Source organism: Gorilla gorilla, chromosome 4, assembly GCF_029281585.2.
Source record: "Gorilla gorilla gorilla isolate KB3781 chromosome 4, NHGRI_mGorGor1-v2.1_pri, whole genome shotgun sequence".
Classification (NCBI taxonomy): Eukaryota; Metazoa; Chordata; class Mammalia; order Primates; family Hominidae; genus Gorilla; species Gorilla gorilla.
The window spans coordinates 61077730-61103606 of NC_073228.2; the positions used below are offsets into that span (position 1 = coordinate 61077730).

The following is a 25877-nucleotide window of genomic DNA, read 5'->3' on the forward strand; positions in this document are numbered from 1 at the left end:
TGTTAAGGTAAAGAGTCATTTACATGTGAGCAATAACTAAGAGATCTGAAATAGTTTCTAGATTAGTGGTAACACAGCTCATTTCCTAATTCAGATTTTAAAAAATCTGGAATGCCAACTGGACATAGATTTTAGAGTTCTGTCCAGGGTTGTACTCTTCCAGCAGAGACTGAGTTTCCCATATCAGTGTCATCAAAAGAAACTTGACAGTGTTACAAAATTACGTCCTGTGAAATAGCAACACTGTTTCTTATGGAATAAACAAGAAAGAATCTTGTTCTACCGAATTGACTCACCAACACAATTTTTTTTTTTTTTTTTTTGGAGACAGTTTCACTCTTGTTGCCCAGGCTGGAGTGCAGTGGCATGATCTGGACTCACTGCAACCTCCACCTCCCAGGTTTAAGCAATTCTCCTGCCTGAGCCTCTCGGATTACAGGTATGCACCACCACGCCCAGCTAATTTTTGTATTTGTAGTGGAGACGGGGTTTCACCATGTTGGCCAGGATGGTCTCGATCTCGACCTCGTGATCCACCCACCTTGGCCTCCCAAAGTGCCAGGATTACAGGCGTGAGCCACCGTGCCCAGCCAACAACACAAAATATTATTAACATGTCTTGCTAGTGAATTTTTTTTTTTTTTTTTTTTTTGAGACGGAGTCTCACACTGTCACCTGGCATGATCTCGGCTCCCTGCAACCTCTGCCTCCTGGGTTCAAGCGATTTTCCTACCTCAGCCTCCCAAGTAGCTGGGATTATAGGCACCCGCCACCACACCTGGCTAATTTTCTGTATTTTTAGTAGAGACAGGGTTTCACTATGTTGGCCGGGCTGGTCTTGAACTCCTGACCTCGTGATTTGCCCACCTTGGCCTCCCAAAGTGCTGGGATTACAGGCGTGAGCTACCGCACCCGGCCTCTGGCTAGTGATTTTTAAAGAGCACTAGGGATGTAGACTGAATGATTTATTATTTGTAAAGAGTTTAGAACAATGCCTGGTACATGGTAGTCACATAAATTATGTCATTAAGACCAAAACTTTCAGCCAGCTACGGTGGCTCACGCCTGTAATCCCAGCACTTTGGGAGGCCAAGGTGAGAGGATTGCTGGAAACCAGGAGTCAAGACCCACCTGGGCAACAACTTATCTTTACAAAAAAGTAAAAATAATAAAAATTAGCCAGTCACAGTGGCATGCACCTGTAGTCCCGGCTACTCAGGAGGCTGAGGTGGGAGGATGGCTTGGGCCCAAGAATTTGAGGCTGCAGCGAGCTACGATCATGCCACTGTACTCCAGCCTGGGTGATGGAGTGAGACTTCATAAAAAAAAGAAAAAGAAAAAGGAAAATACCTAAATTTTCTCATCTCCTACTATAAATGTATGGAACTGGAACAGATTCATATATTACTAAAATAATTAATATATTTCCAAGAGAATGACAGTTATTTATCTCTTACCATTTGTACTAATGCACACAGCTTGATCCCGCTGGAGAGAGTCATATCCATCCTGTTTTTCTGCACACACTCCTATGCTATCTCTTCTGTCTGGCTGTCCCACAGTTTCAACTCTGTAAATGAAGTAGAAAGGTCATTTCATACTTTTAAAAATATAACATGAATGATACTTAACAGCCACTAGCTTAAAAAGAGCAATCTCACCACAATTGTTTTTTTCTAAATAGTAACAGCAACCATGATTGAGTTCTTGCTATACTCCAGGCACTGTTCTAATTATTTTGTATCTATCTATCATTCTTACAACAATCTATGAGGTAGGTGCTTTTTCTTTTTTTTTTTGAGACGGAGTCTCGCTCTGTCACCCAGGCTGAAGTAAGTGCGGTGGTGCGACCTTGGCTTACTGCAACCTCCGCCTCCCGGGTTCAAGCAGTTCTCTGCTTCAGTGTCCCAAGTAGCTAGGATTACAGGTGCCCGCCACCATACCCGGCTAAGTTTTCTATTTTTAATAGAGATGGGGTTTCACCATCTTGGCCAAGCTTGTCTTGAACTCCTGACCTTGTGATCCACCCACCTCGGCCTCCCAAAGTGCTGGGATTACAGGCGTGAGCCACTGCGTCCAGCCGGTAGGTGGTATTTTTAACATACCCATTTTATAAGTGAGGAAAATGAGGCACGAAAAGAAAAAAAGATTAAAAATAGCTAAATAACCTGATCCTGACTACCTGGCTGATGACTGGTGGAACCAGGACTCAAACACAGGCATTCTGACTCTAGAATCAATCAATCTATCTATCTATCTATCTATTTTTTTGAAATGGAGTTTCATCCTTGTTGCCCAGGCTGGAGTGCAATGGCGCGATCTCAGCTCACTGCAACCTCTGCCTCCCTGGTTCAAGCGATTCTCCTGCCTCAGCCTCCTGAGTAGCTGGGATTACAGGGATGCACCACCATGCCCGGCTAGTTTTGTATTTTTAGTAGAGACGGGGTTTCACCATGTTGGTCAGGCTGGTCTCGAACTCCTGACCTCAGGTGATCTGTCTGCCTCGGCTTCCCAAAGTGCTGGGATTAGAGGCGTGAGCCACCACACCTGGCCTAATTTTGTATTTGTAGTAGAGACAGGGTTTCACCATGTTGCTCAGGCTGGTTGGAACTCCTGACCTCAGGTGATCCACCCTCCTTGGCCTCCCAAAGTGCTGGGATTACGGAGTGAGCCACCGTGCCCGGCCTAGAATCTATATTCTTAACCATTTGTAGCCATGATGGCACACTTCTATTTTATATTCTAGCTCTAGACACATAGAAAGTTTGTCATAGTTGACATTATAATTTATGTAACTATTGCTGCCAGCGCCTAAATCTTCCATATAAGAATTTGCAATGATTTGATTACTATTTGTTAAGTAAATAAAGAACTATTATAATCCTAAAAAAACCCATTATGGTTATGAAGACACTTCAAGCTTGAAGAACTTTCTATGTGGCAAGTTTAAGCTTTTCCTTTTGTGTTTTCATTTCAGATGTCAATACTTTGTGTGCTCTTGAAATAGGAAATGTACAGATCCCTATTGCCAGACACATCATTCTCTCCATCCAGAAAGCCAACTTTGCAAGGACAAAAAAAAAAAAAAAAAAAAATTAGTGTGAAACAAAATGTGGCTTTTCCAAAGACAGATGTGATTATTTATAGTCAATGTGGCCTCAAAATGTCATTGATTGTGAAATAGCAAACATGCAGGATCATAATAAATATTTGGGTAGGTTTCTGAAGTTATTTCATATCTGAGCAGTCTAAAGAAGTATGGGGAGGAGGGGCCGGGCATAGTGGCTCACACCTGTAATCCCAGCACTTTGGGAGGCCAAGGAGGGTGGATCACCTGAAGTCAGGAGTTCCAAGACCACCCTAGGCAACATGGTGAAACCCCATATCTACAAAAAATACAAAAATTAGCTGGGTGTGGTAGTGGCTCCTGTAATCCTAGCTACTCAGGAGGCTGAGGTGAGAGGGTCACTTGAACCTGTGAGGTGGAGATTGCAGTGAGCTAAGATCATGCCACTGCACTTCAACCTGGGCGACAGAGCGAGACCTTGTCTTAAACAAAAAGGGGGGAGAGCTGGGGAGGGGAATGAGAAAAAATAGGCCGGGTGCAGTGGCTCACGCCCGGAATCCCAGCACTTTGGGAGGCCGAGGTGGGCGGATCACGAAGTCAGGAGATTGAGACCATCCTGGCTAACACAGTGAAACCCCGTCTCTACTAAAAATACAATAAATTAGCCGGGTGTGATAGCAGGCGCCTGTAGTCCCAGCTACTCAGGAGGCTGAGGTGAGAGGGTCGCTTGAACCTGAGAGGTGGAGGTTGCAGTGAGCCGAGATTGTGCCATTGCATTCCAGCCTGGGCAACAGAATGAGACTTTGTCTCAAAAAAAAAAAAAAAAAAGAAAGAAAGAAACCTTAAAAAAAAAAATCAGAAAATCTTAGAAGCAAGGAAAGAGCAGGAATGTTCACATAGGAAGTGAGGGAGACCTGGAAGGAAGGGGTTGCTAGCAGACCTGGGCATCTAATGAGAGTGGGTCTAGAGACTGTTAAAATCCAGCCAGTATCACAGGTTTCTCTGGCTTCAGCAGCTCCAAGCCTTCCAGAAGCTTCAGCAGGGACTGACTGGGATAAATAACAAAGTAGTGCCTTCCTTTTTTTTTTTTTTTTTTTTTGAGACAGTATCTCACTCTGTTGCCCTGGCTAGAGTACAGTGGCGTGATCTCGGCTCACTGCAACCTCCGCCTCCTGGGTTCAAGCGATTCTCCTGCCTCAGCCTCCTGAGTAGCTGGGATTACAGGCACGCACCACCATGCCTGGCTAATTTTTGTATTTATAGTAGAGATGGGGTTTCACCATATTGGCCAGGCTGGTCTCGAACTCCTGACCTCGTGATCTGCCCACCTCAGCCTCCCAAAGTGCTGGGATTACAGGCGTGAGCCACCGCGCCCGGCTAAAGTAGTGCCTTCAAGAGTATAGTCTCCCTTCTAACTACTAGGCCCTTAAGTACCCTCAAAAAACTAAATATTGTTTCTCTTGATTCAAGTAGGCCCACTTGCTCCTCCCTTATGCCCTTATGCATGGAGTCCCCCTTGCATTCACATCTCTGGCTTCCCTGCTGATGCCTGAAATTCCTTTAAACAAGGGGAGAAAACATTTCATTCCACAAAGAAAAAAATGACAAAAATGCAAAAGGCTGGCTACCATTATATTGAGTTTAACTGAATTTCAGTTAATCACCCTGCCAAGTGGGGCCTGGTGATGCATCTTTAGAAGAGGCAAGAGAGACTCAACAGTTAATATTGAGACCTAATGTGTCTTTCACATCACGGTCAGCAGAGGTGAATTTAAATCAATTTGTATAATTTCCAATGTCTTAATAAATATTTACTGAATGGTCTAAGAAATAAACCTAACTATGCAATCTATCAGACATTACCATGTGTCCAAGGAGGAAGAATTTAAAAAGCAGGAGAATATCAGATCAAGTGATGAAAGGTCATAAGAGGTAAAAGTTAAAGAGCTAAGGACACAGTAATAGAGAAACTGTAGACTTCAACACTAACTAGAATCATGTTAACTCTCCCATGAAAAAGAAGCAATACAGACCAGTCTGGAGTCAAACTGCCTGGATTTAAACCCTAGTTTTGGCATTTACTAGCTGTGTGACACTGGGTAAATAACTTCTCTATGCCTCAGTTTCCTCATCCCTAAAATAAATAACCCATCTATCTCACTGGGTTACCATGAAAATCAAATGAGTTAATACAAGTAAAATACTTAAGACAGTATATGGCACATAGTAAATACTGTTTAAATATTAACTGCAATTATTATTATCATCATTATTGCAGTCTGAGATATCTGGCCTGAATTTATCAAGTTAGGAAGCTCTGTCATTGCACAGAAATACCTTGTTCTCAGGAGAGTCACTAACCGAAGTGTTTCTGTAAACAAGGGACATAAGCAGAGAAGGGGTATGTAAGTACAGAAAACTCATGATTACCTGGGGAATAATTAAATAGATTTTAGGTATTAGTCTTTTTTTTTTTTCCTCTCTCTCTCTTTGTTGGTATTTTTCTGTTTACTGAGTCATTCTTCATTAAGGGGTGAGGTGTCAAAAATTAGACAAAACATAAACTAGTATAATCTGACAACCGCTGACAAATTACTTAGCTGGAGAGGAATACAGCAACACTGGCTTAGATAAAATATTCAGATATTCTCCATGCCTTAAATAATAAGGGCCTGAGAACAAAAGGAACTTGGATCAAGCATTCACAATAAAATCCCATCTCAAGACTTAAAACTTAGAGGAGAGCTTGTTACACTAAGGTGAGTATGGTGAAAATCAGGCAAACTTTACTTCTCTGAGTCAAAACTGGTCTTTAGTTTCTACGAAGAGCTATTCAGAAACATGACTATAAAGAATACATCTCAGATAACATGAAAACAAGAAAAAAGAAACTTTTCCATTACAGAAAGAAATGGGTAAAGAAACAACATTAATTAGTGGTAGGGGAGGCTTGCTTTCAGTTTTACTTTAGAGAGTAGCATATACATAATACGTTTACAGTGTTGTCTCTTACAAAGACTTGCTGTTAATGATTCACAAAGGACAAAACAAATTCTTGGCCAGTAAATTTTTTTGCTTTGTTTTTTTTTTTCTTTTTCAGACAGAATCTCGCACTGTCTCCCAGGCTGGAGTGCAGTGGCGCGATCTCTGCTCACTGCAACCTCCGCATCCAGGCTTCCAGTGATTCTCCTGCTTCAGCCTCCCGAGTAGCTGGGACTACAGGCGCACCTCACCACACCCAGCTAATTTTTAGTATTTTTAGTAGAGACGAGGTTTCACTATGTTGGCCAGGATGGTCTCGATCTCCTGACCTCGTGATCTGCCCACCTCGGCCTCCCAAAGTGCTGGGATAATATGCATGAGCCACAGTGCCCGGCCTATGCTTTTTTTCTTTTTTTTGAGACGGAGTCTCGCTCAGTCACCGAGGCTGGAGTACAGTGGCGCAATCTCAGCTCACTGTAACCTCCGCCTCCCAGGCTCAAGCAATTCTCATGCCTCAGCCTCCTGAGTGGCTGGGATTATAGGTGTGGGCCACCACACCCTGCTAATTTTTTTTTTTTTTGAGACGGGTCTCGCCCTGTTGCCAGGCTGAAGTGCAGTGGCTCACTGCAATATTTGCCTCCCAGGTTCAAGTGATTCTCCTGCCTCACTCTCCCTAGTTGCTGGGATTACAGGTGTGCGCTACCACATCCAGCTAATTTTTGTATTTTTAGTAAAGATGGGGTTTCACCATGTTGGCCAGGGTGGTGTCTTGATCTCCTAACCTTGTGATCCACCCACCTCAGCCTCCCAAAGTGCTGGGATTACAGGTGGGAGCCATTGCGCCTGGCCTAATATTTGTATTTTTAGTAAAGATGGGGTTTTACCAGGTTGACCAGGCTGGTCTCGAACTCCTGACCACAAGTGATCCAACCGCCTCGGCCTCCCAAAGTGCTGGGATTACAAGCGTGAGCCACTGCGTCCAGTCTCTTGGCCTCTAAATTTTTTTTTTTTTTTGAGACGGAGTCTTGCTGTGTCGCCCAGGCTGGAGTGCAGTGGCGTGATCTCGGCTCACTGCAAGCTCCGCCTCCCGGGTTCACGCCATTCCCCTGCCTCAGCCTCCCGAGTAGCTGGGACCACAGACACCCACCACCATGCCTGGCTAATTTTTTGTATTTATAGTAGAGATGGGGTTTCACCATGTTAGCCAGGATGTTCTCGATCTCCTGACCTCGTGATCCGCCCGCCTCAGCCTCCCAAAGTGCTGGGATTACAAGTGTGAGCCACCGTGCCTGGCCAGGCCTCTAAATTTTTAAGATTTACTTTTTAATTTTGTGTGTGTGTGTGTGTGTGTGTGTGTGTGTGTGTGTGTGTTTGAGACAGAGTTTCACTCTTGTTGCCCAGGCTGGAGTGCAATGGCATGATCTCAGCTCACTGCAACCTCTGCCTCCTGGGTTCAAGCAATTCTCCTGCCTCAGCCTCCCAAGTAGCTGGGATTACAGACATATGTGCCACCATGCCCGGCTGATTTTGTATTTTTAGTAGAGATGGGGTTTCTCCATGTTGCTCAGGCTGGTCTCGAACTCCCGACCTCAGGTGATCCACCTGCCTTGGCCTACCAAAGTGCTGGGATTACAGGCGTGAGCCACTATGCCCAGCCTAAGATTGACTTTTGAGAGATATTCTACTTACCTCTACTTACCAAGAGGAAAAGAGATATAAACATATTAAATAACAAGCATTTTATATACATTTCCCAGTTAATCTACGTAATAACCCTATGAATACAGATGAGAAAACTACAGCTACAGGAAATAAAGAAGACTTCCCACAGTAACACTGCCTATAAATGATGGAATAAACTCAGGATGTTTTGAATTCAAAGCTTATGTATGCTCTATGCATTTCATTCTGCTTCCTGAGGCAGGTGAGATGTTTTAATATCTACTTGCCTGAATGTTAATGTCTGCCCACAGAAATAAGTCGGAGCTCTGGAGTAGAGAACACCCGATGATTCAGAATCGTTCCGGAGTGCTATATTTCTTCGACTGCTCAGACTGTACCCCTCAAAACCAGCTGTCCACTCTTTTTCAAAGCAAAGATATTGAAAACTGTTAGAATCTCTTGAGGGATATCTTCAATACAGACACGTTAAATAAAACATGGAAATGGGAGACTACTCTTAGGGGCCATGGTCAGATTCAATAAAATAAAAGATTCCATTAACAGGGTATCATGATCAGTCCCACAAATTACAAAAAAGATTTCAGTATATTCCTGCATAATTTTGACATAATAAACAAGTGTTATCTCTTATCTAATAAAATCATGGTACAAGCATAATTGCTTGAACTTATTCCAACCTGATAAAAATCTAATTAATAAATGAGTCTACATCTTCTAAAAAAGAATGCAGGGGAGAGATCAATTTCAAATCGTAAGACTTTTTTTTTTTTTTTTTTTGAGACAGAGTCTCGCTCTGTTGCCCAGGCTGGAGTGCAGTGGTGTGATCTTGGCTCACTGCAAGCTCCGCCTCCCAAGTTCAGCCATTCTCCTGCTTGAGCCTCCCAAGTAGCTGGGACTACAGGTGCCCCATGCCTGGCTAATTTTTGGTATTTGTAGTAGAGACAGGGTGTCACCGTGTTAGCCAGGATGGTCTTGATCTCCTGCACTCGTGATCCACCTGCCTTGGCCTCCCAAAGTGCTGGGATTACAGGTGTGAGCCACCATGCCCGGCCCTCAAATCATCAGACTTTTAAGAAAATGTCTCTCTCCAGGTATTTCTTGAGAGTTTGGAAAATCAGCATCAGCTGGGCACAGTGGCTCACGCCTATAATCCCAGGACTTTGGGAGGTCAAGGCAAGAGGATTGCTTGAGCCCAGGAATTTGAGACCAGCCTGGGCAACAAGGCAAGACCCAGTCTCTAGAAAAAAATAAAAAATTAGCCAGGTGTGGTGTGCATGCAGGTGGTCCCAGCTACTTGGGAGACTGAGGCAGAAGGATCTAGAGGTCAGGCTGCATGATTGCACCACCACACACCAGCCTGGGCGACAGAGTGAGACCTTGTCTCAAAAAAACTAACTAAATAACATTAAAATATTAAAAAAAAGAAGAAAAAGGAGTATCAGTGTCCTACATAATATTTTCAATCTTTGGTTTTCAATGAGGCTAAAAATCTTGTCCAGCATTTTTTTTTGGACTCTGAAGAACTGATGAAAACAAAAATCACATGAGGTAATCTGAGTAAAAGACATGGTGCATGTTGTTCTTATCAGTTCAGGATCTATGCTTAGAATAGCTGGTTGTCAGTGTGCTGCCCTTAGCACAGAATACAGGTATTCTAATATATAGTTAGGCTTCAGGAGAGAAAAGGTTAGCAGCATACCATGAGGCACCAATGTGGAATGACCTATCTGGGGGACACTCCAAGGACTCCACTCCTGTCGGCCATCTCCTCGGGCGCAGACTCTGAACTGGTAATCAACGTTGGGGTCTATGTGCAATACTATGAATTCAGTTTCAGAACCTACATATACATCCTCAAAATGATTTGAAGTACATTTACGAAACTGGAGCCTGTAATCTTGGGCTGTAAAGTCATCATCCACCTAGGGAGAAAAGCTTTATGTTAGGTAAAAAACAGAAAATGACTTCTCTCAGCATCACTGCTTAAAAATTTTGAACGGAGCCATTTTGGACCAAGCAGACAGGCCCACATGCTGAATATGGGGTATTCTTGGGAAGGCCATAGAAAATATGCCATCACATCATTATCTCCCTTCTTTTTTTTTTGAGATAGGGTCTCACTTTGTCACCCAGGCTGTAGTGGAGTGGCGTGATCTCGGCTTATTGCAGCCTCCACATCCCGGGTTCAAGCCATCCTCTTCCTTCCACCCCACAAGTAGCTGGGATTTCAGGTGCACACCACCATGTCCGGCTAATTTTTTGTATTTTTTGTAGAGACTGGGTTTCACCATATCTCAGATCTTTAACTCCTGAGCTCAAGCAATCTTCTCGTCTCAGCCTCTCAAAGTGCTAGGACTATAGGCGTGAGACACTGCGCCTGGGCTCCCTTCTTTTCTTTATTGAACCATGTGTTCTGTATTTCCCAGTCTGATATAAAAAAGTCTGCCTCCTTTGAAGAAATGGCATGTTTTTTAATCAATGCCAAAGATAAAACATTCAAGATTCAATAAGTTTCCCACAACCATACATCATTCATAATAACCAAGAGATAATTAACATACAGTATACAGAACCCCCATTAATTTTTAGGGGTCCTGCATATATTCTGTATGTTAATTAGCCACCCAATAGAAAAATGGGTAAAAGACATAAATAAGCGTTCTACAGGAGAAGAAACATAAATAGCCAAAAATATATATTATAAATATTCAACCTAATTTGTACCTAATTTGTAATATGGCAAATACAATCTAAAACCACAACAAGGCCAGACATGATGGCTCATGCCTATAATCCTAACACTTTGAGAGGCCAAAGCGGGTGGAGCACTTGAGCCCAGGAATTTGAGGCCAGCCTAGGCAACATGGCAAAACCCCATCTCTACAAAAAATTACAAAACTGGCCGGGCGCGGTGGCTCACGCCTGTAATCCCAGCACTTTGGGACGCCGAGGCGGGCGGATCACGAGGTCAGGAGATCGAGACCAAGGTGAAACCCCAACTCTACTAAAAATACAAAAAAAAAGTTAGCCGGGCGTAGTGGCGGGCGCCTGTAGTCCCAGCTACTCGGGAGGCTGAGGCAGGAGAATGGCGTGAAGCCGGGAGGCGGAGCTTGCAGTGAGCCGAGATCGCGCCACTGCATTCCAGCCTGGGTGACAGAGCGAGACTCCGTCTCAAAAAAAAAAAAAAAAAAAAAAAAATACAAAACTTAGCTGGCTGTGGAAGCACATGCCTGAAGTCCCAATTACTTGGGGGCTGAGGCGGGAGGATCACTTGAGCCCAGGAGATTGAGACTGGAGTGAGACATGATTGTGCCACTGTACTCCAGCCTGGGTGACAGAGTGAGACCCTGTCTCAAAAACAAACAAATAAATAAAACCACAACAAGGTACATTTAGGCAAAAATATAAAGTCTCACAATGCCAATTATTGGTCAAGATATGGAATAACAGAAACTCATATACTCCTTGGAAGGCTAAATTGATAGAATCATCTTGTGGAAAGTTTGTTATTACCTATCAGCGTATGGATCCAATACTCTAAGAAGACCTCATAATTTTACAGCTAGGTAAATATTAACATTTTACAAACTTCACATATGTCCATAAAGAAACACAAGTAAAAATACTTATAGCAAAAAACTGGAAATAACTAGGTCCACTGATAGAAAAATAATAAAAATGGAATGACAGTCCTGTTACGAAATAACAACAGCATGTTTATAAAAAAAGAAAAAAAAATTTCCTTTTAATAAAATCTCAGCTGGGCACAGTGGCTCACACCTGTAATCCCAGCACTTTGGGAGGCCGAGGCGGGCAGATCACCTGAGGTCGGGAGTTTGAGACCAACCTGACCAACATGGAGAAACTCTGTCTCTACTAAAAATACAAAAATACTAAAAATACAAACTTAGCCAGGTGTGGTGGCGCATGCCTTAATCCCAGCTACTTGGGAGGCTGAGGCAGGAGGATTGCTTGAACCCGGGAGACGGAGGTTGTGGTGAGCCAAGATCGTGCCATTGCCCTCCAGCCTGAGCAACAAGAACGAAACTCCGTCTCAAAAAAAAAAAAAAGAAAATGTCGGCCAGGCGGAGTGGCTCACACCTGTAATCCCAGCACTTTGGGAGGCCAAGGTGGGCAGATCACCTGAGGTCGGAGGTTGCATCGCTGCACTCCAGCCTGGGCGACAGAGCAAGGCTTCATTTAAAAAAAAAAGGCCAGGCACGGTGGCTCACACCTATAATCCCAGCACTTTGGGTGGCCGAGGCGAGTGGGTCACCTGAGGTCAGGAGTTCAAGAACAGCCTGGCCAACATGGTGAAACCTCGTCTCTACAAAAAATACAAAAATTAGGCAGGTGTGATGGCAGGTGCCTATAATCCCAGCTACTCAGGAGGCTGAAGCAGGAGAATGGCTTGAACCCGGGAGAAGCGGCAGGCAGGGGAGGGCATGGAGGTTGCAGTAAGCCGAGATCATGCCACTTCACTCCAGCCTCGGCGAAAGAGCAAAACTCTGTCTCAAAAAACAAATAAATAAAATAAAAATAAAACTGGAATAGCTACCTCAGTGTTCCATGTGACTTCATTTTAACTGTAAAGTAAAAGAGATTTTTGTTTGAGAAGAAAAGAATGTATTTAAAAGTAGTCAACGAAAAAATCTGAAAGGCCTCCAAATCACAAATCCATAATGTGGAAGTCATTTCTAGAATTCTGAATTACATACCTTACACCATCGTACAATGATGCCTCCAGGTTTCTCTATTAGTTCTTCTATCTGTACTGGTGGGCGAGATGCTACTGTTCCATGCTTAAAAATGTGGTCTTTCACTATGTTAAGAATTGAGTCATCCAACTGAGCAGATAAACAAGGCACATCAACCAGTAAAGGTACTTCTGGTAAGCTGAGGAAACAAAGCTCATGTGTTATGAGACCTCTAACTGAGAGTTAAAAAATACAAGAAATATTTTAGAGCAGTCACATGCTTGAAAGATCCTGAAGCCCCCAGTAAGTAATTCTCATGGCAGTAGGGGATTTGCAAGATGTTACACAAAGATTCTCTTTTCAAATAAATGTAAGTAAGACAGAAAATTGGTAGGATCATAACTGTCCAGTTTATGCCAAAAGATCTGGTTTACTGGAATATGACTCCATTTCAACAATACATTGAGAATTTCTAAAATTTAACAATTCTTTTATATATTGGATTGAAAAAATGTGTAGTAATACTATACCAAGGATTATAATCACAACTATTTCATTAGTAACAGTGGTAATGGGCAGTGAAACGCTTTTTTTTTTTTTTTTCAGACAGAGTCTCACTCTGTCCCCTAGGCTGGAGTGCTGTGGTGCGATCTCAGCTCACTGCAACCTCCACCTCCCCGATTCAAGCGACTCTCTTGCCTCAGCCTCTCGAGTAGCTGGAACTACAGGCGCATGCCACCATGCCCGGATAATTTTTTATTTTATTTTATACTTATTTTGAGATGGAGTCTTGCTGTTGCCCAGGCTGGAGTGTAGTGGTACAAACTTGGCTCACTGCAACATCTGCCTCCTGGGTTCAAGCAATTCTCCTGTCTCAGCCTCCCCAAGTAGCTGGATTACAGGCATGCCCCACCATGCCCGTCTAATTTTTATATTTTTAGTAGAGACAGGGTTTCAACATGTTGGCCAGGCTGGTCTCAAACTCCTGGCCTCAAGCAATCCGCCCGCCTTGGCCTCCCAACGTGCTGGGATTACAGGTGTAAACCACCACGCATGGTCTGAAAACCTTGAAATATATATTCTCTATCTCCCTTAATGAGAATCTTGAACAGAGGGAGGAAAAAAGCAGACATAGTTTAAATGCTTAAAAGTAAGTCAAAAAGGCACAAACTCTTTTACCTGTCCAACTGAATGTGCGAGGCCTTTTTGGTAAAGCTCCACAGTTTCTCATTCTCTTCTCCCACACCACCAAGCATGGCGATTTCACCTACAATCAAGAATAAGAGAACTAGAACAATGAAAATGGTCACATATAAAGTAATCAACACAACTCATGTCTGGGTGGGTCTCTAGCGTTCTTGCAAATAGTTCTTAAGTGATGCCACAGTCAAATTCCCAAAAAGTTAAAGTAGAAACTATTTTAGACGTGACTCTAAGATCAAATCCAAGAGGAAAAGGGATATACAGTGGCACATTTTGCCAGAGATGAAAAATCTATCTACTCTATACAAGGAAATCAATCAATTTCAGGCAAAGCAGAAAGCCCAGGGACTTCTTTCCATCTCTCCTACAGAATCATTATGAACTTCAATAGGAGCCAGTACAAAATATTGCCCTGAGAGGAGCAATAGGGGATAGGGTGTTTTTTTTTTTTTTTTTTTTGAGACTGGGTCTTGTTCTGTCACTCATGCTGGAGCACAGTGGTAGGATCATAACTCACTGCAGCCTCGAACGTCCAGGTTCAAGCAATCCTCCCATCTCAGCCTCCCAGGTAGCTGTGACCACACGTGCACGCCACCATGCCCAGCTATTTTTTTTTTTTTTTTTGGTAGAGATGAGGTCTCACTATGTTGCCCAGGCTGGGCATAAGGCTTGAAAAGCCAAATGATGCATCTATGTTTTCCTAAAAGAGTATCATATATCAGATTACAAATTATTCAACAGAACAATAAAAAGAAAATGTCAGGCTGGGCGCGGTGGCTCACGCCTGTAATCCCAGCACTTTGGGAGGCAGAGGCAGGTGGATCACGATGTCAGGAGATCAAGACCATCCTGGCCAACATGGTGAAACCCTGTCTCTACTAAAAATACAAAAATTAGTTGAGTGTGGTGGCAGGTGCCTGTAGTCCCAGCTACTAGGGAGGCTGAGGCAGAAGAATCACTTGAATCCGGGACATGGAGGTTGCAGTGAGCCGAGATCGCACCACTGCACTCCAGCCTGGGCAACAGAGCGAGACTCCATCCCCCCCACCAAAAAAAAAAGTTGCATAGAGGCATATGATATGAAAATGACCAACTTCTATGTCCTTCCACAGCCCTGAAGAACACTGCCAGAACTCTTTTCCATCTGAATGTGCCCTGTAGTTACTCAAGTTTTTTGAGACCATATGACCTTCTCCTTCACCAAAAGAAAAACAGAGACATGGCCGGGTACTGTGGCTCATGCCTATAATCTCAGCACTTCGGCAGGCTGAGGCTGGTGGGTCACCTGGGATTGGGAGTTCAAGACTAGCTTGGCCAACATGATGAAACCCCGTCTCTACTAAAAATACAAAAAGTAGCTGGGCATAGTGGCACGCTCCTGTAGTTCTAGCTACTAGGGAGGCTGAGGCACTAGAATCGCTTGAACCCGAGAGGTGGAGGTTGCAGTGAGCCAAGATCGTGCCACTGCACTCCAGCCTGGGCAACAGTGTGAGACTCTGTCTCAAAAATAAGTAAATAAATAAATAAAATCCTCAAAATTCCATAAGTAAGTTTCTATCCCTCAGGAGAATAGGAAAGAGTTTGACATTAAAAATATTCCTGAAGTTTCCTTCTGCTGCTGAGTTGTATAATTTTTTTAAATTAAAAAACATAGGCCAGGCACAGTGGCTCACGCCTGTAATCCCAGCACTTTGGGAGGCCGAGGTGGGCGAATCACGAGGTCAGGAGTTCTAGACCAGCCTGGCCAACGTGGTGAAACTCTGTCTCTATTAAAAATAAAAAAATTCGCTGGGCGTGGTGGCGGGCGCCTATAATCCCAGCTACTCAGGAGGCTGAGGCAGGAAAATCGCTTGAACCTGCGAGGCGTAGGCTGCAGCAAGCTGAGATCGTGCCACTGCACTCCAGCCCAGGCAACAGTGCAACACGCCATCTCAAAAATAAATAAATTAATTAATTAAATTAAATTTTGGACATACAAAAATATTCAAGTATCAAATGCTGTAACACTCACACTGCCTCAAAGGGATTTTTTCTTTTTGAGACAGAGTCTCACTCTGTCACCCAGGCTGGAGTGTGATGTATAATCACAGCTCACTGCAACCTCAAACTCTGGGGCTCAGGGGATCCTCCCGCCTCAGCCTCCCAAGTAGCTAGGACTACAGGAATGTGCCACTATGCCCAGCCAGGATTTATCTTTTTTTTTTTTGAGATGGAGTCTCGCTCTTGTCGCCCAGACTGGAGTGCAATGGTGCAATCTCAGCTCACTGCAACCTCTTGCCTCAGCCTCCCGAGTAGCTGGGATTACAGGTGCCCACCACCATGCCCAGCTAATTTTTGTATTTTTAGTAGAGACAGGGTTTCACCATGTTGGCCAGGCTGGTCTTGAACTCCCGACCTCAGATGATCCGCCCACCTCGGCCTCCCAAAGTGTTGTGATTACAGGCATGAGCCACCGCGCCTGGCCAGGATTTATCTTCTAAAATAAAAACAAATGATCAGTCCTCAGGGTGATGAGTGTACACTCCTGGCCCGTGGTGCACTGCTTCTGGGTTTGTTTCCAAATGCAAAGCCACCAAGGAAAGACATTTCATGGTACTGCTAGAATTTTCTCAAAAGCACTGTTATGGTCAGTGGCAAATAAACACTTCTCATTGAAGACAAGACAAAAATGTAACCAGCAATGTCAAGATAACACCCATACTATATTCTAAGTGGGACCAAAAGAAGATTAACTTCCAGGTGGAGTGACAGCCATATGAATCATCCACGCTTTTTTCCCACACCACTCCCAGCACTCATTCTGCAGAAGAGATGGAATTCAGTCTCCTTCCCTAGCTCCTTTTTCTTCAATTGACTTTTAAATGTTGGTGACCCTTAGCATTCTAATCTCTTTCATCTGCTCTTCTCACATTACACAGTGTCCCTTGATGATTGTACTTATTCCAATGGATTCAGATTTGATATATATGCCATTAACTGCCATACTGACATCTCCTGGTATGATCTCTCTCCTAAGAATCATACCCATATTTCCATCTTAAGCACCTCAAACTCACCATGCCCAAGCCAAATGCCTAACTACGTACTAAGCACCCGCCTTCTCCTTCAATTCCTTTGTCAAAAACAGCACCACTATTTATTCAGAATCCAAAAGTAGGCTGATTTTTGTCATCACAAATCCTTTCCTTTCCCCTCCATCACATATGTAGGTAATCATCTACAGATAACAGTCACTGCTCAGTAAAATCATCAATAATTCTATTTCTTAAAAAAAAAAAAAAACAAAACTCTGTCTTGTTTTTTTGTTTTTATTTTTAAGAGACAGGGTCTTGCTCTGTTGCCCAGGCTGGAGTGCAGTGCTGCAATCATAGCTCAAGCTCTCCCACCTCAGCCTCCTGGGTAGTTGGGACAACTTGTGTGTGCCACCATGCCTGGCTAATTTTTTTTTTTTTTTTTTTTTTTTTTTTTGAGATGGAGTCTCGCTCTGTCGCCCAGGCTGGAGTGCCATAGCACGATCTAGGCTCACTGCAAGCTCCGCCTCCTGGGTTCGCGCCATTATCGTGCCTCAGCCTCCCGAATAGCTGGGACTACAGGCGCCTGCCACCATGCCTGGCTAATTTTTTGTATTTTAAGTAGAGACGGGGTTTCACTGTGTTAGCCAGGATGGTCTTGATCTCTTGACCTCGTGATCTGCCTGCCTCGGCCTCCCAAAGTGCTGGGATTACAGGTGTGAGCCACTGCGCTCAGTACGCCTAGCTAATTTTTTTAAAAAAATTAGAGACGAGGATCTCACTACATTGCCCAGACTGGTCTCGAACTCCTCACCTCAAATGATCCTCCTCTCCTGTCTAGGCTCCCAAAGTGCTAGGATTACAGGTGTGAGCCATTGTGCCTGGCTCAAAATCTCTTAAAATCAGCCCTGCCTCATCTTTACCAGCCACCGCCTTTACCATTCTTACCTGGATTACTTTCTAATAACTTTTTTTTTGAGATGGGGTCTCATTATGTTGCCCAGGCTGGTCTTGAACTCCTGGGCTCAAGTGATCCACCCGCCTCAGCCTCCCAAAGTGCTGGGATTACAAGCATGAACCACCGTGCCCAGTTTCTAATAATTTTTTTTAATTTTGAGACGGAGTCTCACTCTGTTGCCCAGGCTGGAGTGTAGTGTTGTGATCTTGGCTCACTGCAACCTTTGTCTCCCAGGTTCAAGTGATTCTCCTGCCTCAGCCTCCTGAGTAACTGGAATTACAGGTGCCCACCACCACGTCTGGCTAAATTTTGTATTTTTAGTAGAGATGGGGTTTTACCATGTTGGCCAGGCTAGTCTCAAACTCCTGACCTCAAGTGATCCTCCCATCTTGACATCCCAAAGTGCTGGGGTTATAGGTGTTAGCCTGGCCTCGGCCTCTAATAACTTTTTAATCAGTCTCTTTTCCCTCTAGTCTTACAATCTCTAACATAGTCTCCAAATAGGCAGGGTCATTTTTTTTTTAAATGCACATCTGATCCTGTCACTCTGCTGCTTAAAATGCTTCAACTAATCCTTGAATATGCCATTCACTCCACTTATGATAATGTTACTTCTGCTTGGAATCATGCTGTTACCTCCTCTTTTTCCTATGTCTGCTTGATGAATTGCTTCAAGCCTCTGTGGAACTCTTCCTACAGAAAGCTGTCCCACACTATTCCAGACAAAGTTAAGAAATTCCTCCTCTATGCTCCAATAAGGTCTTGATCTCTTAGCATGTATCTCTCTCTCACTGGGCTCTGAATCCCAAAGGAAAGAACTCTCACCTATTTTATTCTTTTCTTTTTTTTGAGAGGGAGTCTCACTCTGTCACCCAGGCTGGAGTGCAGTGGCGCAATCTCGGCTAACTGCAACCTCCGCCTCCCGGGTTCAAGCAATTCTCCTGCCTCAGCCTCCCGAGTAGCTAGGACTACAGGCATGCACTGCCACGCCCGGCTGTTTTTGTATTTTTAGTAGAGACGGGGTTTCACCATGTTGGCCACGATGGTCTTGATCTCCTGACCTGATGATCCACCCACCTCGACCTCCCAAAGTGCTGGGATTATAGGCGTGAGCCACCGTGCCCGGCCTTTATTCTTATTCTTATTTTATATTTTTTGAGACAGGGTCTCACTCTGTCACCCAGGCTGGAGTGCAGTGGTGCAATCACGGCTCACTGCAGTGTCAATCTCCTGGCCTCAAGGGATCCTCCCGCCTCGGCCTCTTAAGTAGTTGGGACTCCAGGTGCATGCCACCATGCCCAGCTAAGTTTTTTTTTTTTTTTTTGTAGCGACAGGCTGTTGCCCAGGCTGGTCTTAAACTCCTGACCTCAAGTGATCCACTTGCTTCAGCCTCCCAAAGTGTTGGGATTACAGGCGTGAGCCACCACACCTGGCCCCCTTGTTTATGTTATGTGCCTGACAAAGATCTCTGTTGAAGGAAGGTGGTAGAATGAAGAAAGGAAGGCAGCAGGGCATGACTCAATGGAAATAATTGGCAAAGATAGGAGTAAACACCAATCACATTTTTTTAAACTTTCTTAATAAAACAATGGAGACTGTAATTGTGGTGGCTTTTGCCTGTAATCCCAGCACTTTGGGAGGCCAAGATGGGAAGATTGCTTGAGACCAGGAATTCGAGACCAGCCTGGGCAACATGGTGAAACCCTGTCTCTACTAAAAATACTAAAAAATTACAGGCATGGTGGGACGCGCCTGTAATCCCAGCTACTTGGGAGGCTGAGGTGGGAGGATCACCTGAGCCAGGGAGGTCAAGACTGCAGTGAGCTCTGACAGCACCACTGCATTCCAGCCTGGGCAACAGAGCAAAACCCCTGTGTCAAAAAAAAAAAAAAAAAAGTATAATTTGATTGACTGTAACACAGAAGATAAATGCTTGAGAGAATGGATACCCCATTTTCCACAATGTGATTATTACACACCGCATGCCTGTATCAAAACATCTCAATGTGCCCCATATCATTTATTCTTTCTTGTTTTATAACTAATTATAACTAACACTTCAACTGCACTTGCCATGAGATACCTAACTGTATATCTGTCATCCTATATTACAAACTGTCTCTAGGTAAGAACATTCTAAGAACCCCACAGCTGGCAAGAAGCCTGCTGCTATCCTGAGAAATCAGCAAAATGTCAATCTGAACGAACCACATTTAACCTGTGATATAATTTGGCTCTGTGTCCCCACCCAAATCTCATCTCGAATTGTACTCCCATAATTCCCATGTGTTGCAGGAGGGACCCGGTGGGAGATAACTGAATCATGGGGGCAGTTTCTCCCACACTGTTCTTGGTAGTGAATAACTCTCATGAGATCTAATGGTATTTTAAGGGGAAACCCCTTTCGCTTGGCTCTCATTCTCTTCTCTTGTCTGCTGCCATGTGAGATGTGTCTTTCACCTGCCATGATTGTGAGGCCTCCCCAGCCACATGGAACTGTAAGTTCATTAAACCTCTTTCTTTTGTAAATTGCCCAGTTTCGGGTATGTCTTTATCAGCAGTGTGAAAATGGACGAATGCACTAATACAACAGGCTCCCTGGTCTCCCACCTTCTCGGACTAAGTCCTCTGCAGTGTTGACTCCGTGTTCTATGAGCTTCTGGCAGTCATCTAGTGGTTTAATGGTCTCCTGTTCAATGGTGTCCACCTCTTGCAAAAGGGTCACCAATCGCTCATCCAGGAGCTTTCCAAGGGTTCCCTTTAAATCATTAAAATGCTGTTTGAGAACATCCCTTGTCTGTGATGCACTTTCTTTGATCTAAAAAGAAATAACAAAATACTCAAAATCAGAATCTTTAAAAAAGGCTAATCCAAAGGTATAATTCACATGAATCTAAAAGCATTGTATAACCATCTTCTTCAATTTAGTAAAAAAAAGATTAATTGAAATTATATTTAAGGTGTGATATTTTGATACACATATACATAGTGAACTGTTACTATAGTTAAGCTAATTAACATGTCCATCTCTTCACATGGTTACCTCTGTGTGTGGTGAGAACACTTATGATCTCTCCTAACACATTCCAAGTATACATTACACTATTATTAACTATTGTCCCTATCCTGTACTTGAGCTCTCTAGAATTTACACATATTAAATAACTGAAACTTTGTACCCTTTGACCAACATCTCCCCATCCCCAACTCCATCCCTGGCAAGCACCATTCTACTTTCTGCTTCTATGACTTCGACCTTTTTAGATTCTACATATGAGATCATGCAGTATGCTTATTTCTGTATCTGGCTTATTTCACTTAACATAGTGACCTTCAGGTTCATCCATGCTGTCACAAATGACAGAATTTCCTTCTCTTTTAAGGTTGAATGGCATTCCATTGTATATATACATCTTCCATTCATTGATAAACCAAATGTGATTCATTTGCACAAACAGACAGAAGTACACAGAACTGCCCTTCAAGTCAGATAGAATAAGCCAAATCTTGGTTTCATCATTCACAAACTATGTCAATTTGGTTAAGTTAATTAAGTATTCTATGCCTCAATTTTCTTATTTGTCAAATGAGCATAATAATAGTTATTTCGGCTGGGCGCAGTGCCTCATGCCTGTAATCCCAGCACTTTGGGAGGCCGAGGAGGGCAGATCATTTGAAGTCAGGAGTTCAAGACCAGCCTGGCCAATGTGGTGAAACCCTGTATCTACTAAAAATACAAAAATTAGCTGGACGTGGTAGTGCGGGCCTGTAATCCCAGCTACTTGTAAGGCTGAGGCAGGAGAACTGCTTGAACCTGGGAGATGGAGGTTGCAGTGAGCCAAGATTGCGCCACTGCACTCCAGCTGGGCAACAGAGCGAGACTCCATTTCAAAAAAGAGAAATAAATAATAGTTACTTCATGGAGTTGCTGTGAGGATAAATTAAAATAATCTAGGTACTACAGTGGGTAAAATAAATGGCACATTGTTATACTCGCTAAAAAAAGTTATAAATTATTATCTATACAAAGTTGTTCTTGAAAATTGTACGTTTCAATACTGAAAATTGTTTAATTATGAGGGGATTAAAATTCATTTTACTGAAAAGCAGCAAAGAAGTGGTAGATTAAAAAGCCATGGTCAGCTGGGCATGGAGGCTTATGCCTATAATCCCAGCACTTGGGAGGCCGAGGTGGGTGGATCATGAGGTCAGGAGTTCAAGATCAGCCTGACCAACATGGTGAAACTCCATCTCTACTAAAAACACAAAAAAATTAGCTGAGTTTGGTGGTGCGTGCCTGTAATCCCAGCTACTTAGGATGCTGAGGCAGGAGAATCGGTTGAACCCGGGAGGCGAAGGTTCCAGTGAACTGAGATCGCGCCATTGCACTCCAGCCTGGGCAACAGAGTGAGACTCCGTCTCAAAAAAAAAAAAAAAAAAGCAAGCCATGGTCAGGTGCAGTGGCTCACACCTATGATCCTTGTACTTTGAGAGGCTGAGGCAGGAGGATCACTTGAGCCCAAGAGTTTGAGACCAGCTTGGATAACATGGAGAAATCCTGTCTTTACAAATAATACAAAAATTAGCCGGGCATGGTGGCACATGCCTGTAGTCCCAGCTACTTAAGAGGCTGAGGTGGGAGGATCACCTGAGCCCAGGGGGTCGAGACTGCAGTAAGCTGTGACTGCACCCCTGCACTCTAGCTTGGGTGACAGAGTGAGACCCTGTCTCTAAATAAAAATGAAAAGCCACAATACAAACAAACAAACAAACAAAAAAACTCATGGATAAAATGCCCTCATTATGCTAAAAGAAAACCAAAAATTATTTAAAAACCAAAGAGGCCTGTAGGAGGCAGAGCTGGGACAATGACTTAATCCTTTTTGAATTATAGTGCTCTGTCAATCTACATAAGAGGTTTATAAAGCCTCTTCCTTTCAAAGTTATTGAAAGAGAAGAAAAAGCCTCTTCCCCAAAAAATACATAATCTATACCCTAAAAAATTATTCAATTGCAGAAGTTTACAAATTCCCTCAGAGCCAAACCATGGCTTGCCTGGAGCAGTAATTATGAAACTTCGTTTGCAGAAGAATCATGTAGGCTACTTGTTATAATTCAGACTGCAGAGTTCCATCCCAGACCTACTGAACCAGAAAATGACAGGAGGGGCTAAAGGAGTGTATGGATGGAGTTCTCATTTTTTCCAAGCACACCTGTGATTCTGTAGCCCACAATTTGAGAAACATTGCCCTAAATCTATAGATCTCAGATTAAGAACCCATATTCTAGGGAATATGACAGGAAAATCTTCATGTCAAATATATTATGAAGATAAACAGGTTGTTTATACAGACACCAGATTTTTCTTCTTTTATTTCAGAGACAGGGTCTCACTCTGTTGCACATCCTAGCTCACTGCAGCCTTGAACTCCTGGGCTCAGGTGATCCTCCTGCCTCAGTCTCCTGAGTAGCTGAGCTTATAGGTGCGGGCCACCACACTTGGCTAATTTTATTTTTCACTTTTTGTAGAGACGAGATCTTGCTATGTTGCCCAAGCTGGTCTTGAACTCCTGGCTTCAAGCAATCCTCCCACCTTGGCCTCCCAAAATGCTGAGATTACAGGAGTGATCCACTGCACCTGGTCCAGATTTTTATTTTAAAGACTTCAGATAACAGGCCAGGCATGGTGGCTCATGCCTGTAATCCCAGCACTTTGGGAGGCCAAGGTGGGAGGATCACCACTGCAACCTGACCTGGGCGACAGAGCAAGGCCCTCTTCAAAAAACAATTCAGGTAACATATAATTCATTTTCTCTCGCTTAATGGGAAAATTCTAACTATAAGCCACTCCGATAAGTTAAAGCAAAAACATACTTTGCTTTCCAGATATTATTATCTTAGTTTCATATGACATATTGTTTACCACCATAACCCTTTTGTTAACTTTCTCTTACCAAGAAAGTTTAAAGTATAAGAAAAATCCACCAAGAAAGAACATATCAAAATATGAATAAAGGACAATATTTCAACAGTTAATACAGATTTTAAAACTTTCTATTCTCTAAATTCTCTCTAAATTTAAAAAGCAGAATACAATATTGTTTCCCAGCAATGTTCACGACCATGTAAAAACAAAAAATGCCCATGCCCAAGGACTAAAACAGAAAAAGAGCAGTATCATTTACTGGGTGGGCAGACCATAGAAACAATTTTCTTTCCTTTTTTTTTTTTTTTTTTTTTTGAGACGGAGTTTCACTCTTCTGGCCCAGACTGGAGTGCAGTGGCACAATCTCGGCTCACTGCAACCTCTGCCTTCTGGGTTCAAGAGATTCTCCTGCCTTAGTCTCCTGAGTAGCTGAGATTACAGGTGCATGCCACCACACCTGGCTAATTTTTGTATTTTTAGTAGAGACAAAGTTTCGCCAAGCTGGTCTTGAACTCCTGATCTCCGGTGATCCACCCACCTTAGCCTCCCAAAGTGCTGGGATAAGGCGTGAGCCACCTCATCCGGCCCTTTTCTCTCCATTTGACATTAACGCAGTTATAATAATATTTATGCAGTTAGTAAAATAATTCTTTAAATCACAAAGAGAAATCCTAAATTAATTGTTAACTAATTTCTGTATTTACCAAAGAATTTCTGTGAAATAAATCCAAGTAAAAATTTTAAAAAGAAAGAAAGGCCATAAACCCAAATTGCACTTGATTCAGCTCACCATTCAACTATGAGATCTTTGCAAACTGGGCCCTCATCTACATAGCATCTGGTAAACAAATGCTGTTGAGTGAAAACGCAGTTAATCATGTGTGTTTCAAAGAACTTTCTAAAAGAACCAAAGAGAGAATAACTTATGATTTTAACACAACCCCTGGGATACTGTTAGAAATTCAGAATCTCAGGCCCCACCCAGAACTGCTAAATCAGAACATGAATTTTTTTTCTTTCCTCCTCCTCCCCTAGAACCTGTATTTTTTTTTTTTTTTTTCGGAGATGGAGTTTTGCTCTTGTTGCTCAGGCTGCAGTGCAATGGATCAATCTTGGCTCACTGCAACCTCCACCTCCCGGGTTCAAGTGATTCTCCTGTCTCAGCCTCCTGAGTAGCTGGGATTACAGGCGCATGCCACCATGCCTGGCTAATTTTTGTATTTTTAGTAGAGATGGGGTTTCATCATATTGGTCAGGCTGGTCTCGAACTCCTGACCTCAGGTGATCCTACTGCCTCAGCCTCCCAAAGTGCTGGAATTACAGGTGTGAGCCACCGCGCCCAGCCAAACCTGTATTTTTTTTTTTTTTTTTTTTGAGTCTTGCTCTGTCGCCCAGGCTGGAGTGCAGTGGCGCCAACTCGGCTCACTGCAACCTCCGCCTCCCAGGTTCAAGCAGTTCTCCTGCCTCAGCCCCCCTAGTAGCTGGGATTACAGGCATGCGCCACCAAGCCCAGCTAATTTTTTTGTATTTTTAGTAGAGACAGGGTTTCACCATTTTGGCCAGGCTGGTCGCGAACTCCTGACCTTGTGATCTGCCCGCCTCAGCCTCTCAAGGTGCTGGGATTACAGGCATGAGCCACCGCACCCGGCCAAATCTGTATTTTTAACAGGACCCTCAGTTGCTTTGTATACATATTACAGATACCAGAATAAATGAAGACCTTGTGTCAGAACGCTGTAATACATTTCGAATGGCCAAGAGGAAATTCTGCAGTTGAGCACTGCCTCTGAGGTCCTGTCTTGCTCTTTAGCGGATATAGCATACACAGGAAGTGCATTGGTTAGGTAAAGTCAATTTCCTCTTTAGAAAGAATTCAAAAGCTCCTTCAGCTGTTGCAGAGCCTACGTTTTGTTTTTGTTTCAGAACCTCAGAAAAAAGGAAGTAAGTGAACACAAAACAGAGAGAGGGCTAAAAAAATGAGACTCAATTTCCAAATTCACCTCCTGTACTCTCATTGTAAATTTGGTTCCTTTTGCTCATAGAATCCCAACCACTGCCATTTGAAACTTGATACCACCATGGGATCATTTTCTTTTCCTTGAAATATTTCATGATTTAAAGCCTAGTCACCTTTAATCCAATCATGTAACTAATCAAGTTCATTTGCTTGACTTTATGAAACTAATTTAAAAATGCAGCTCCACTGCTGAGTGAATTTCTTCATATTTGATGTGGTACCAATGGTTCCATGCGTTCACTGTTAACTCAATAAATCTTCACAACGCAGTTTCAGAAAGTGAGGACCAAAGAAGAGAAAGAAGACAACTTACCCAAGGCTTCGCAGTGCCAG

General features: G+C 43.3%; 2 protein-coding genes across 9 annotated transcripts in view; one reads left to right on the forward strand and one right to left on the reverse strand.

The window, feature by feature from the left end:
* Window positions 1–8389, forward strand: part of LOC101125309 (polycomb protein SUZ12-like) — a 73237-nt gene extending 64848 nt beyond the window's left edge. For 2 of the 8 annotated variants that reach the window (XR_010133618.1, XR_008680214.2), the window contains one exon: window positions 332–3126. Coding sequence is in view for 1 of the 8 variants with exons in the window: in XM_063705841.1 (XP_063561911.1) it covers window positions 328–439; window positions 6168–6420 (365 nt within the window). In the remaining 7 variants the exon portion in view is untranslated. Of the gene's footprint in view, window positions 1–327; window positions 3127–6167 lie in introns of those variants that run through there. The other 6 variants (XR_010133623.1, XR_010133622.1, XM_063705841.1 and 3 more) reach the window with 6 other exon arrangements.
* Window positions 1–25877, reverse strand: part of CRLF3 (cytokine receptor like factor 3) — a 42903-nt gene that overhangs the window by 1753 nt on the left and 15273 nt on the right. The window contains exons 2-7 of the mRNA XM_004041969.5: window positions 20212–20419; window positions 13609–13696; window positions 12451–12628; window positions 9432–9654; window positions 7999–8131; window positions 1458–1570 (exon numbers count right to left, since the gene is read on the reverse strand). Coding sequence (XP_004042017.1) covers window positions 1458–1570; window positions 7999–8131; window positions 9432–9654; window positions 12451–12628; window positions 13609–13696; window positions 20212–20419 — 943 coding nt within the window. The remainder of the gene's footprint in view (window positions 1–1457; window positions 1571–7998; window positions 8132–9431; window positions 9655–12450; window positions 12629–13608; window positions 13697–20211; window positions 20420–25877) is intronic.